Consider the following 15,246-nt stretch of genomic DNA (forward strand, 5'->3'; position numbering starts at 1 on the left):
TTCTCTAAAATAAAAACTGTGCCACCATATTTCAGGACTACTTAGGATACTGAGCTCTTTCGTGTGCTACTTCTGAACCTGAAAATCCTCACATTTCAAATAAACTAACCAAGCAACTAGTTCAGGCAAGCAGTTGATCGACAGTCCTCCATATAAAGATCCCTACAGGCACTCTCTTCTACAGAGAACATGATGCCTTGTTTTTAAGAAATGTGGGCAACTATGCATACACCAGGCTTAAAAGGCCTTGAGAGAGATGAATGCTGGTTACCTGTTGGCTGCTGCATACAACCCATCCCTAGGGAAATCTCCCCTCCTTACCTTCTCAATGATCTTTGCCATGTACTCCGTGCACTGGTCCTCCAGCCGGGTCAGCTGAAACAGCTTTGCGATCTTCCAGATGCTGACAACACTTTCCTCATCGAGAACCTGGGCCAAAGTCCTCCCACAAAGGCGCTTGAGCCCAGGTAACAGGTACATGTCTGCGACGCAAAGCACTTCATAGGCATTATCAGGAGACAGCTGCCGTGACAAAAGGGCATCCATCAAAATGGGCTCGGTATCAAAACTAAAACCCTGTCTGGAAATCACATCTGACTGCAACAGTGACACTCATTTATATGATTAAATGCAATTTATTTATATTCTGCCCAAAGACTTGAAGTTCATAACTAGTTTAAAAGTCTAGGCACAAGCACAACCAAATCAAATACTCACACACAAGACTTAGCTTTGCCAGCTCAAACCCATACCAGTGAAAATATTTTACAACACCACTTCTGAAAAATTCTCAGGCCTCGATAAATCTTCAGTTGCAGGGCATTCACCAAGTGCACTTCTGTCTGGATATATTTCCTGACAATGCACAGAAGTCATCACTAAGATGCTCTACAATAGCCTTGGGTATCTAAATATTGATTATTTGCACAATAATTCATTTTGCTACACCTGCTTTTTTAATGGATCTTTTCAGTAAGCACCCATATAAATATAGGTTTTTAAATTATTATCATCATTTTGCGCCCCCTCACCTTGGCGCCCTGTGCAGGGGAACTACCTGCACTAAATCCAGTGCTGAGTCTATTATGTCAGTGCTAACCCAGAGCATTCTACTGCCTGAAGAACAGCCTAAATGGCACCCACCAACATTTCTTTCTGCATCCTTCAGACACCAAACTATGGTCTCATCTCTTCTCTACCACTACCACCTATAGCATGTTGCTTCACTCTGCTTCAAAGCAGAGCCAGCCCCAATTGTTGTAGGTATTATGAAGTCTGGTGTTAACAAGCTAAACATTGTACTGGGCTCAGAGGGGAAGATCTCCCTATTCTTTTCTTCGAAAAAGTGTTGGGAGAAAATCCTGAATGTCTGTATATGCAGGTCTATTGCTTTTGCCCATTTCACTGTTATTCCAAGGATGAAGAGTTTGCACTGTTCAGTTCCCTCCTCAGCCACTGCATTTTGAAACTTCTTCACATGGCAAACATTTACCAGAGATGTGTCTTTTTAAAAAAAAGAAAGAAAGAAAGGATTTAGGAGGAGGACTAAAACCAAAGTCAGCAGGAAGCGAACCTAAGGAGAGTACAGATGTAAAGGCCACATTTTAGCACTATAACTTGTGTACCTTTTTAAAAAGAATTGTTTCAAGGTGGCCAACCATGAAATAAAAACAGCAACAGATGGCGCAAAACGAAGAGCCATTGAAAACAAAGACACATGCCGGGGGAAGCAGATAGCATAAAAAGGCAAGGCAGGTGTCATTAAAAGCCTAACAAAGCAAGAAAGTCTTCATCTAGTGCTTAAGAGATAATAGCAAAAAGTGCCAGAAACAAATCAGGGAGTAATTCTAGAATGTGTGTGTCAACCCTGACAAAGCAATCTCTCTCCAATCACCTAACCTCAGAAGGCAGGGAGAAGGCAGGAAAGGGTCTCAGACAGGCAAGGAAATTCACTGCTGGGTGAGTTCATGTGGAGCATGTTGCTTCAGACACCCCAGTCCCAGGTTGTGCTGAACTTTATAGGTAAAAATGTGCCCAGTAAGCAAGTAACCAAGGAGGAGGCAATACAGCTCTTTTGGCAGGGGCATAAAATGCTCATGACACCCTGTCCCTGGTTATTACTATTCACACTTCTATCATACCCCCTTTTACAAGGAGCAGATACAACACCGGTCACCAGTTTTTAAACCAGCAGAAGTTTCTGGACATTTTTGGAGGGCATTCCCATGAACACTAGCCTTGGCATTACTGTGGGAAAATATAGAAACAAAAAAAGATACCACTTCTAAGTGGAGTATATAGGGAGACAGATTCATACCTCTGAGCAGTGAATCTACAGTAGTGAATATGTGAGACAGCCTGGTCTGGATGGGCTTGCATTCCCTGGAAGAGAAATTCTGTACTTTGGGTCTATACCTGGGTCACCTAGAGGTCCAGGTGGCCTCGGTGGCTAGGGGTGTTGGCTTGCCAGCTGTTTCTGACTGGTTTGCCAGCTACAGCTAACTTTGCAACAGAGATGTTGGCCACTGTACCAACATCTGGTAACTTCCAAACTGGATTATTGCACTCTACAAGCAGCTGCCCTTGAAGACCACTTGGAAACTTCAGCTAGCCCAAGTGCATCAGCCACATTACTGGCTGGGGTCGCATTTGGAACTTGTAGAACCCTGTCTTAAAACAGCTGCATTAGATGCCACTTCATTTCCAGGCCCAAGTCAAGGAGCTCATTTCAGTGTTTAAAGCCCCAAACATCCTAGGCCCCAAATATCGGAAATGTCACCTCCTTTCCTACAAACTCTATTGGGCCCTCTTGGTTGTTCCACTGCCTTCAGAAGTTCAGCAGGGGTGGGGAATTGGAGAGGGCATTTTTTGTGTCAGCCCCTAAGTTGTGGAATACCCTCCTCACAGTGGTCTTTCTGGTGTCCTCGCTATGCTGCTTTCTTCATATGCTGATGAAGATGCATCTCTGACCTTTGACAGTTGATATATGTATTTGTAAGACCCATCCTGTTTGCTTTAAACTGTTTTCAGTATTTTATTTTAAATTGTTGTGACCTGCCCTGGGACGTTATGGTGAAGGGGAAGTAATTAATAAAAATAACATCTGAAATGCAAAGAAGTTCAGTAGTAATCCATACCCAAATTTTGGAATTACTCAAGAACAGGAATGCTTGTGCTATGGGTCATGATTTTTAAAAGAAACTTCCCTAGCCTTAAAGCAAGAGATGGGTGTGTGTGTGTCAAGAAGAAGATAATTGTTTCAAGAGTTCCTTAGCTTGAAAGAAAACAAGGACAGATGGCTTGGTTGGCAGCTTTGCTTCTTGCCCTGCAGGACGACAGATCAAGGGGGGGGGAGAGATTCATGGTCTCAGAGAGTATTCTGCGGAGCGAAGTGTGCTCTCACTACATTCTACCCTTTAGCATCTCACTTCTCTACAGTGTGAAATGCCTTCCAGATGCAATGAGATTTAGGGGTAAGAGTCTGACAACAACTAGCTGAAGATGGCTCTCAGTCTCTCCACACACCCCACCCCCAGCACAACATGTAAGTATTCTAAGGCAGGAGTGGGGAACCTATAGCCTTCAGTCACCCTCCCAAAAATCCCAGCCAGCACAACCAATGGGGTCCAGCAACATCTGGTCCCCCAGCCCTGCTCTCTAAAGGAGCAGCACACAAAACAAGGCAAACGGCAGCTCCGAGAGAGCCAGCCAATGTATAATTCCACTGGAGGAGAGGGAAAGCTGCAGCTATTTTTCAGTTCTGAAAGTGCTCTTGCTTTCCAGTTTGCTGCGTTTCTGAGCTCAGAGCAGTGAGCTGGAGCTTGCTCACTGCATGACAGGGATTCAATTTCCTTGGGAATGAGATTACCACCTCCCACTTCACCTGTCAGTCCTGTAGCTGACGGGAGACTGCAGCCAAAATGCATATGCACTTCTCAGGATATTAACGAGACATTTGACAAGCCTTTCTTTCAGTGATGGCTTCATCCCCCAAACCGTTGTTGCTGAGTGTTGCTGCCGCCGTGTTCCTTTTCCCACAGATTCGCCACTCACTTGCTTAGACAGCACCACAACAGGCTGCTGATGTTGACAGCGGCAACACTTTTGCTCCACAGTGACCAAAAGTTCTGCGTCAACTTTTGGTCGACAGGCAAATGCCTGTAACCATTTTGACAGCATGGACACCACCCTGAAGTTTTTCATCTCCTACATTTGCAGACCCTCTGGTTACTCAAAACACAACACACACTCAACAATTCCTTAAGCATCCTATGCCAAGTCCTGTGCAACAAGAGCAGGATTCACACACTCCAGTATTCAATCTAGATTAGGACTTCTGGGAAAAGTGCAACCACGCCTTTTGTTCTGAATGAGACAAGCAGCGGTACAAACAGGAGAAAACAGTGCATCTCTAGCCAGTTCACTGTGTATTGGCACTGCCCCCTAGTGGCAGATTGACCACCCTATGTATTCTAGTGCTGTCACAGAATTCCTCAGATGAGTGAGTACTCCCAGTTGGCATCAGAAAAAATGGACCACATGGGGGCAAGAAAGCAGTCAGCATGAGAGACAGGTTGACTTAGAGGATATATTTTTATCCATGGTGGTTGTTTCTTGTCATTTACGGATGGCTGCACTGCAGTCTTGTAAATAATGTTCACGTCTAACCTCAAATAAAATTCAAGCATTTTGGGGGGAGGGACGTAAGACCCACTAGAAAAGGCAAGAAAATGGGGGAAATGTTTATTGAACCAGCAAGGGACTGCTGCATGGCTTTTTATGGTGATGTATTAATATGCAGTGAAAGATAAGCGAAAGATCCAGGGTAAGCTGAATAGCTGTTGGCTAGAGCATGGTGCTGATAACGCCATGGTTGCAGGTTTGATCCCCATATGGGACAGCTGCATTTTTCTGCATTGCAGGGGGTTGGACTACATGATCCTCAGGGTCCCCTTTCCAACTCTATGATTTCACAGGAAAAGATAGGGTTCTTTTATCCCATGGTTGGGACATCTGCAAGTTAACAGGCACTTTTCTCCCAGGACCACAGCAGTCCTTGCTAGAACAAACGTTCCAGAAATGGGCTGTGCTCAGAAAGGGTGAAAATTGAAAACTCACCTCTGTGTCATCACTGTAGATGTAATAGAGGACCCTGATGAAGATTTCCTCTGAAATGTTATGGAGGGTAACTACAGGGATGCTAGGTTGGGTCTGCAGCTCCTCGCTTTCAGAGAAGTGGTCCTCTAGGAGTGCTTTGAAATAGTCACTGCGGCCACAGAAAAATGCCTGCAAGGAGAGAAGAAAGCAGGAATCTCCCTGGCTCAGCGTTGCCCTGCACACCAGGAGCGCAAGCAGATATGAATGATTTCTATTGACCCTCCTAGCTTTCTAAGGTTTATTTATTACATTTACATCCTGCCCTACCTCCCAGTCCAAGGCAGCTCACCTAACAGTGATATAATACAGTTTAGGAAACCCACACATTTAAAGAACGTAGAAACATACAGACAATTCTCAACTTATGCGGCTACACATGTGCTCAGACTGCTGGCCTCAGCATAGCAGGTACTGGCAGTTCACACTAGCTCACTGAGTAGACCTGGGAACATGAAAAAGCATGCGGTGAGCTTCTCATTTTCAGCTGGAGGCTCTATAATTGTTGTATTCAGTGTTACACAGCACTGCAGCCATGTGGCTGAGAAAAGCGGTCAGGCAGAAACATTTAATACCAATCACCTCCAAGAGATAGTGGGATAGTTCGTACCAAGGACTAAGTCCCACAAAACTCAGTGTGACTTACTTCTGAGAAGGCAGGCATAGGATTCTGTTGTGTAGTAGACAATCAGCATGCTCATGAATTGCAGTGAGGACTTCCTTAGAATCCCTGCTCCCCCTGCTCCCGCAACGTAGTGTTACAAATCTGTCTGGCTTTAGAAATATACCTTGGTATGTGCCAAATTGGAAGATGCAAGCGAAAAAGCTGCCCTAGTAAATTAAGTCAATATGAATACATACCTTGTGACACAAGAAATTGTATTCTGCCACCCGGAAACAAACGTCAGGACAGCTGCTAAAGTTGTCAGTGCTGTCAAAAGGCAACTCTCCAAAACCTACCTGTACATACAGAAACAGAAAAAAAAAATGTTATGACACCTTCTGTATTAGTAACCCTTTTAAAATAAATACCTATCACCAGACAGAAACATTCCTCTATACTTAAGCAATAAATCCTAAAGTATTCTCGCAAGGCATTAACCAAGCTTTGTAAGACTGAGGATGCATTCAGACGATCACCTCTACTTTTTAAAAAAGTTTTTAATTTCATTTCAGTGAATCTAGCAAATAAAGCCATCAGTAATAACAACTTCAAAACATTAGAGCTGCAGAGCAGGATGTAAACAATAATTTGGGTAAGAAGATGAATATACAGAAGTTTACAATATCCAAATCTCTCTTAAATCTGCAGAACTTTAGTTTTGCCAACCTGCATCCTGATTCCAGGATTTATTACATTAAGAGATAAAGTAAAGGGCATAAAAATTAACACATGACAATTCCTTAAGTAGTAAATTAAACACATGTATACCTATTTTCCTAATAGGTAGAGCTGTAATAGCTATAGATCGGGGATTGGGGAGAGAAAAGATGGCTTTGGAATTTCAGTGCATAATTTGACCACCATGGTGTTTTGCTATTGATGGGGTCTGAAAAACAAATCAGGCTAACATAGTAAAATGCAGAGAACTGAGATTACAAAGATTTGTTTTTAAAGAATAGTAAGTAAACTGTAGGACAGGGATATTTACATTTAGTCTTAGGAGATTATCGATCGTTCCCAAATATTACTGATATACTGCTATCAGTTATTCACTGAACAAAATTTGTGGGACAAACAGCAGCTTTGTCTCCTTGTTCCTGTTGTTTTATACAGTGAAGATTAACACACAAACCCAGGAGTGCCCAAACTTTTTTCAAAGAGGGCCAGATTTGATGAAGTGAACATGCGTGAGGGCCGACCAAAGTTGTTGAGCTTTTTTTGGGTTTGATCCCAAGATTTGGGGGGCTGAATTAGGCCCCCCAAAACAGACATTGGACATGCCTGGAATAGGTAACTCTGTCCCCCAGCAGAAGGACACAGCCAGAAGGCATGTGTCTATTGAGGCAATCAGCTCTCTCTGCCTAAGTCATTAGTTGCATTGTAAGAGTCAATAATGTTGCCACAAACTCTACTTATAATCAAACAGTTCTGAAACCCACCCACCCACTTCAAACAGCAATCTGAGATAAACATGGGGGGGGGGGGAATCACATCATTTTCTACAGATGCTAGGTGGACATCTTGCTACTTGTCTGCATAAAGTATAGCACTGACAGGAAAAAGTAAGTACAGGTGACTGAGAAAGAATAGGTTTGTAGGAGTGACTGGTGACTGAAGCCAGAATTAAAAGTGCGGTTTTTGAATTAAAAAGAAATTAAAGCGGATTTTTAAAAATGATTGCTAAACCATTCCTCTCTTGAATTATGAAACAACTCATATTGTTTCATGGAGTGCAGGACAAGAGGTCTTGCAGAATTCCGAATTCATTGGCAGACGCTTGGAGCAACCAGCCAGAAATTTTGGGTGGGAGTGTTTCATTACTGTGAAGGCTGTTGGCTCCCGTGAAGAAAAGGGGATGGGAATTCATCGCCAGGAAACATGCGAGGAAAAAATACCGCACATTTTAAAAAAGAGAGACTTACCGGCTCCTAGGGAAGCGGAATATTCCCCAACCCCGCCCCTTTCCCAAACTTTCAGCCAATGGGGATGGAGAGATGGGACGTCCCTTCCAATACAGGACGGAGGGGGTGCGTGGGTGCTCACCAGCTTCATACACGTTCATGGGTGGGATTTAAAGGCGTGTTTTTGCGAGAGGGGAAAGGAAAGTTGGCGGGGACAGGCGGGGTGAATGAGGAAGAAAGGGTGGGAGACACCTGTGCACAAACCAAAATACAACATATTTACAGTGGTGCCTCGCAAGACGAAATTAATCCGTTCCGCGAGTCTCTTCGTCTTGCGGTTTTTTCGTCTTGCGAAGCACGGCTATTAGCGGCTTAGCGGCTATTAATGGCTTAGCGGCTATTAACGGCTTAGTGGCTTTAAGAAAAAGGAAACAAACTCGCAAGAACTTGCAAGACGTTTCGTCTTGCGAAGCGAGCCCATAGGGAAATTCGTCTTGCGAAGCAGCTCAAAAAACGCAAAACCCTTTCGTCTAGCGAGTTTTTCGCCTTGCGAGGCATTCGTCTTGCGGGGCACCACTGTAATGACTAATCTTGAGGAAACATGATATTCTGCGTATGTACCAAAAGCTCCTGAAAGAAAGCTGGGCGGGTAAATATGCCAAATTTTGATGTTCGATATTTTGGCCAAGAGTGGAAAAACAAACTTCTTTTTTTATATATAAAGTGCTAAAAACAACTATAATCCTGTAACAGGGAATATTATACCCGATGTTGTTGTTTTTAGGGAAAAAACATTACAGGAGGTTGACTATTTGAGGGAGGGTACACCTGCACAATGACTGCCTCTCTATATGAACTGTCGGAGACCCTGCAATCATCACCTGAGGTCCTTCTTCATGGGCCCCTCCGCAAGTGGTCCAGAGGGTGGCAACATGAGAACAAGACTTTTCTGTGGTGGCTCTCCGCTTGTGGGGTGCTCTCCTTAGAGAGGCTTGCCTGGCACCTTCATTATGCATCTCTAGGTGCCAGGAGAAAATGTTTGTTTGTGGGAGGGGGGTTATTGGTTTGTTTGGGGGGGGTTATTCTGTAGTTTGTGTTCTCATTTTGTATTTTTATGTTGTCGACCACGCTTTAGCCTTCGGGTGAAGGGTGATATATAAATTTAATAAATAGTAAGAGTAATGATGTTTTGACCACATTGAGGGTGAGGGTGCAGGAACCTATGTTCCTTTTCTTACTCCCTCCCTTATGGAGCCCAAATTCCACCAGTAGCTCTTAACCATAATTAACTGTCACGTCATTAATCAACATTTTCTTAAGTGACATTAACCATAATTAAAGCTCGCCAGGGTCTGAAGCCAGTTTCAAACCACACTTTGGCTTTTGGGCAGGTGGCAGGGAAGAGAAGAGGTGAATTTGGGTTCCGAAAGGGAGAGGGTAGGTGAAGGGAACCAATGATTCTGCAGTGCAGTCCCAATTTGCCTTAACTATATTTAACCAAATCAGCTGTGTTACATGTATAGCTGTCCTGAAACCAGGAAGATAAAACAAAACTGTCCAAGGCAAGATGAATGAAAATGTGTTTTAGAACAAGCAGTGAAATGGGCAGGTTTGCTTCACTATATACTTCTGATGTGGGAGCAGAAAAAATTAGTGACAATTTTTTCCTATGCTTGGCATTTCCCCCTCCCTACCAGCAAATGTTTGGAGGGGGTAGAGAAGATTCCCTCCATTTATGGCCAGTGGCAGCAGCACAGTGGTAACTTGGCATGTGCCAAAGAGACAACCCAGTAGAAGAGAGCTCCCTTTCCTCGGTGTGAATTTACCACAGGGAATTGTCTTAAGCACAGGAAAGCAGGAGGTTTTAATAAACTGTTCAGATTTATATGCACAGAAACTCCCTAATATTAGGGCTATATTATATTAGTTTACTTTAGTTACAAATTCAATAAAAGGGCTGAACCCATTTAAAACAAATAAAAATTTGAAAAAGGGTTCTACATATAAATCGCACATATGTGCGCAGAAAACCTGAGAATTAAGACACTGATCAGTGCAGTCCACATGCAGTCACAGGGTATCTGCTCATGGGTTTCACCACAGTGGCAAATGGACATGCTTCAATTATCTGTCACAAATCTAAAACAGAAATCAGGCATCTTCCCCTTGGGCACTGGACTGAACTCATTTGGGTGTCCAAAAATTTCCCTGTGGGTCATTATGAAATTCGAGAATGTGCAACAGAAAGCCTAAGCAGAAGAGCACTTCCTGCATCCATGATCTGCACCATGTTGCAATGGGCAAAGTGCCAAGCCATAAAAAAGCAACCATGCTGTACCAGGGAACAATAAAGCAGGACAATCTGGCACTAAGAATCCAAAATATCCAGGAATCACATTCCTAACACCAAAGCAAGTAGAACCAGAAGATCAAGATACATGCAGCACACCCTTATCTCCCCCACCTCACTGTTTTCATATCATTAGAGGCCAGGAACGATTTCCCATGAAAATAAGACCTTTTGACCAAAAGTTGAGGACTTCTACAATAAAATGATCTGAGCAGTGCTATTAATTAATGCCCAGCTTATATGTCACCACATTTCATGTTCTGGTCACAGGCTCTCCTGAAAGCTGTGACAGTCAAGATAGTTTAGCCACGTTCTTACAGAAGACCAACAATGGAACAGGCCAAATCTAGAGTATTACTTCATGGAGAGAGACCACAGTGTGTTGGACTCCCAAAGAAGAGCGAAGAAGACAAATGGCTGTTTCAGGACCAAACAAGGCATGGCATTTGCCACTTCTCTTTCACACTACCAAATATAGGAGAATAACAGGCTGTAAGAGAGTGGAATAGCCCAGACATAGCAAAGCAGACCACCCCGGTCTTTTTTTTTATTTTATTGGGGGAACCTCTCTCACACACTTTCAGTCATGTACCAAAAGTACAGAGGCGCATGGAAGCTCCCATGCAGACATTCCACGCAACTATCTCCTCTTTCACACAGCAACGTGGATGCCTGAGAGGGAGCCGAAAGGAGTAGATGTAAGGGAATCCAGCAAGATTGGTGCCCTGACACCATGGAAACAGGAGCTGACAACATTCAACTCTAGCAGAGTGGCTGCTGCACAGCCTAAAGAGAGCAAACCAGAACGAATTGCAGAAGTGCAGGACTCCTGAGGGCTTAACTGGAAGGACCCTGTAAGAAGAGGGAGGGAAAAACATATACTTCCTACCCTGAGTTCAGCTGGCAGGGCGCAGTCTGCTAGCAGAGCCAGGTCTTCCTGTAGCCGCGAGTTACCTGGGGGCTCAATCGTCAGCACCTTCACACAGGTCCCTGGCTTGGAAGAAACTGGAAGAGGCAAAAAAAAAATATATTCCAAAGTATAGAATCCTGAAGACTATATGGACATCCTCTTGGGAATGTGATGGATAAAGTTATCTGGGGATGTTTTTAAAATTCAAGGATGGCCCACACCCCTTATATGCAAATGTTAGGCAAATAAATAAAGCATTTAAAAAAAAATTATGGAAGAGACTGCTAAGCATTATGTTTTCCTCCTCCTTTGAAAAGCTCTGGCTACAGAAAAACAAGTAGAATTTTTCCACACAAAACTCATGCTCATGACTGCTTCTGTTACTGCTTTCACAGAGCAGTAGGCCTTCCTTTGTAAGAGATTTGCATGCATTTTGAGATTTAGATTTATGACTACACGACTGGGGGGAGGGGAGGGGGGAATCATGCCTACTAGTTGGCCAAAAAGGCATCTTGAGAGGCATAGGCAAGTTCTTATTTGCCATCTTCCCCACAAGACCAGAGAGTATGCACATGCTCTGCCGAATTAATATCTGTGATCAGGCACCAATGCACACACCACCAATACCACAGCTAAAGAGGGGGGGGGGGAGTTTATCAGTGCCCAACAACATGTAGTAATTCAACTGAACATGTGCATTTTAAAAATGGCAAATTCTATTGATATCACCCATCATCCATTCATACATTAAACAGATTACATGAGGTAGGCAGACAAACAAAAATGGTTCTCTTCAGCAGCATTCACATCCCCATTAAGTTGCTGGTATTAAATTCCGCATCTTTATATGGTTAATCAATATGAAACTGCTTCCAGATCAGAAGTGGGAGAGCCAATGGGTGCCCTCCAGATGTTGCTGGACTCCAGCTCCCATCAGCCCAACCAGCATGTGAAATAGTCAGGGATTATGGGAATTGAAGTCCAACAACGCCTGGAAGCCCTCAGGTTCCTCGCATCCCTGTTCCATAGTGACCTCTTTGGAGGTGTTCACGGACATGTGAAAATGGTTTCAGAGAAAAACACTAACACATCTGACCTGGTAATTGCCATGCAACCACTTAGTCATTTCTGGAGTAAGCCTTTAAACAGAACTCCTCTATCTACCCTCGGGATCCAACATCTACAGGGAGCAGAGAGAAATCGGGCAGCTTATCCTCATTTAGCATGATTCTTTGGGAAGGACACTGTTCGCTCCCAATCTCTCTCCTACATGCTAAAACCACATTGATGTGCACTGGTTAAACATTCAAGCTGTAAAAACTCTGGCTACAATTTTACGTCAGCCCTCACTATGGGGGCCTTGAAAAAGCCACTGCCTTCAGCTCTGTAGTGTGGTGGCTCACACTGACTCACTTTTCGGGGTTGTTCCAAGGATTGCAGAAGGAATGTAAAACAGAGTGCTCTAAATTCTCAGAAAGGCTATATAAATGCCAAGTAGGATTACTACTATAGTGAACTTCTCTTCAAAAAGAGGAAAAAATACTTGAACACCCTCCTAGCATAAGGACAACAAATAATCATAATAAAAAAGTCAAGTGGTGCTGCTCGTTCCCAAACTCTGGGTGGCTCAGGGTTGGATGGGCCTTCATAAATGCTGAGGGGATCAAATACTCTTAGGAAATAAAGGATTGCTTTACTGTATGAGCACCAAGCCACTCCACTGCACTGCATGAAAACAAGCTGGCACTTGATGTTATGGTCCAAAGGGGTGGGGGAAGAATACACCAAAAAAACAACGTTGGGCGAGATCAGAACAGAGCTTGTAACTGTCCTGGCAATTAACTGAATCTCCTAAAGGAAGCCTGTCTCACAAATATGGAAATAATGGCCCAATTTGCACACAACACTAAAGCATGGTTCAGCATAAAATCCAAGAGCAGGAAGGATCTATTGGGACGATCAGACATTCCCCTCCCCTTGCCTTGAGCTACCATGCTCACTTTTCCTGCATGGTTTGGAGAATGAGTTCATCAGCATTAAGTTTCCATTTCTAGGGAACCTGACTTGGCAATATGAACGGATGAGAAATAATGGTTTAAAACAAGCTCTGAGCCAACTTCAAATCATACAGTTAATGAAACTGGCACTGGAAGGGACATGGGTGGCGCTGTGGGTTAAACCACAGAGCCTATGACTTGCCGATCAGAAGGTCGGCGGTTCAAATCCCCGCGACGGGGTGAGCTCCCGTTGCTCGGTCCCTGCTCCTGCCAACCTAGCAGTTTGAAAGCACATCAAAGTGCAAGTAGATAAATAGGTACCGCTCCGGCGGGAAGGTAAACGGCGTTTCCGCATGCTGCTCTGGTTCACCAGAAGCGGCTTAGTCATGCTGGCCACATGACCCGGAAGCTGTACGCCAGCTCCCTTGGCCTATAGAGCGAGATGAGCGCCACAACCCCAGAGTCGTCCGTGACTGGACCTGATGGTCAGGGGTACCTTTACCTTTACCTATGAACCGGAAACTATAGTATAACACAACTGTAGTTTCATAAACCATGGTTTGAAGCTGGCTTGTTCAAAGACTAACCAGAGCTTGTTTTAAAGAACAATCTCTAGCTCATAAAAGCAAGCCATGTTTTGTGGAAAGTGAAACTAAGCTCTGCTTAAATCCACCTCTCTGCTATGAGAGAGGGAAGGGAGCATGCAAGTATGAGGCTCATGGCTGCTTTTTCCTTGTTGCTCATATTAACACAGCCATCATCTGCGTTCATCATCTATGAATATTTCCTTGTTGTTCATATTACATAGCCATTTCAAGAATTAAAGTAAGGGAATAGATCAATAACTGTTGATGAAGAAGTCGTTGTTTAGTGCATGTCTGGGCACTTGTTGGCATGTACACATATATAGTTCCTTACTGTAAGTGCTACCTACATGTTATAAGTCTCCAAAGCCTTGCTGTATGAAGAAGGAGCACCTGAATAGCTTGGTACAGTAAAGCAAGCTGCTGTGATCAATACTAAATCATTAACAAGTAGTATGTATTTATGATGCCATATTGATTTCAGCTTGTGATTATTACACAGTGTTATTTGTCTCCTCCTCCTACACCCAGCTCAAATGGTCTTTATTTTAGGGAGTGTTATTTATATCTTTTGTTAATACAGAGAACTTGTTTATAATAATATGAACACAACTGCTATTTCAGCACCTTTGGTATTATAAGTGGTTTATCGTGGAAAGAGGTTTTGTAACCAAGAGCTGAAAGCTCATGCCATGATAAACTATTTAGAAATACACCAAAAGTCTTCATTGGTTTACACTTGGGAGTTCAGCAAGAAAAGGAAGTTACTCCTGAGCTGGCTAAGTTAACTCTGCATCGGAACAAGAGGTGGTACGATAAGCGTGACTCAATGGGTTTAGAACTTGTCTCCAAATCTCAGGTGACTCACATTGCCATAATAAATTGCCGCTCTTGACATTTTACAGATTACACAGGGATGTCATCTTACCACAACATTGAGAGGTGGGTGAAAGAAGACTGCCACAGTACAATATCTTTCTTCCCAACCCTCCTGCCCCAAATTAACGAGTTGTATATGCCTCAGAAGTGTGATTCTAAACAGGCAATATAATGCCTTTCAACAGATACACCATTACTGTCAGCAGGTAATGAAATTATACCTTTTGCCACTTGAAACTTTGCTCCAACATACGAAGGTGGTGGGTAGGAGGAAAGACTGTTTCTTTCTCACTCTTTCCTTCACATGAGAGACTACCAACTTCTCAACAGGAATCTCAGGAAATGACAATTCCCTGCCCCTCCTTTTGTTAATTGTGAGGAGCTACATCAGGGTTACGTTATGGTAGAAGACAGAAGAGGAAGGGAGATAGATTAGATCTGCTGGCACAGAGTTACTAGATCAGGCATAGGCAAACTCGGCCCTCCAGATGTTTTGGGACTACAACTCCCATCATCCTTGACCACTGGTCCTGTTAGCTAGGGATGATGGGAGTTGTAGTCCCAAAACATCTGGAGGGCCGAGTTTGCCTATGCCTCCACTAGATCATATTGTACTGAAGACTTAATCTCTACAAAAAGCTTCCTTCAGTCCTCAATAAAGTCGCAATAACCCCAACCAACCTATTGTTTTGAAACTTATAAACACATGTAAATGAATATTTTCAAGTAGAAACAGAGAGGGGAAACCCTGGTGCAGATGATTCTATGATGTGTCTGGATGAGCATTAAAAATTGGAAAGCAGCTGA

General features: G+C 43.5%; 1 protein-coding gene across 1 annotated transcript in view; it reads right to left on the reverse strand.

Moving 5' to 3' along the window:
* The window catches only part of ABTB1 (ankyrin repeat and BTB domain containing 1), a 38,667-nt gene that overhangs the window by 4,640 nt on the left and 18,781 nt on the right, over positions 1-15,246 (reverse strand). The window contains exons 8-11 of the mRNA XM_082210228.1: positions 10,959-11,074; positions 6,016-6,114; positions 5,119-5,286; positions 322-522 (exon numbers count right to left, since the gene is read on the reverse strand). Coding sequence (XP_082066354.1) covers positions 322-522; positions 5,119-5,286; positions 6,016-6,114; positions 10,959-11,074 — 584 coding nt within the window. The remainder of the gene's footprint in view (positions 1-321; positions 523-5,118; positions 5,287-6,015; positions 6,115-10,958; positions 11,075-15,246) is intronic.

This window comes from Podarcis vaucheri (assembly GCF_965113315.1).
Source record: "Podarcis vaucheri genome assembly, chromosome: 2".
Lineage (NCBI taxonomy): Eukaryota > Metazoa > Chordata > Lepidosauria > Squamata > Lacertidae > Podarcis > Podarcis vaucheri.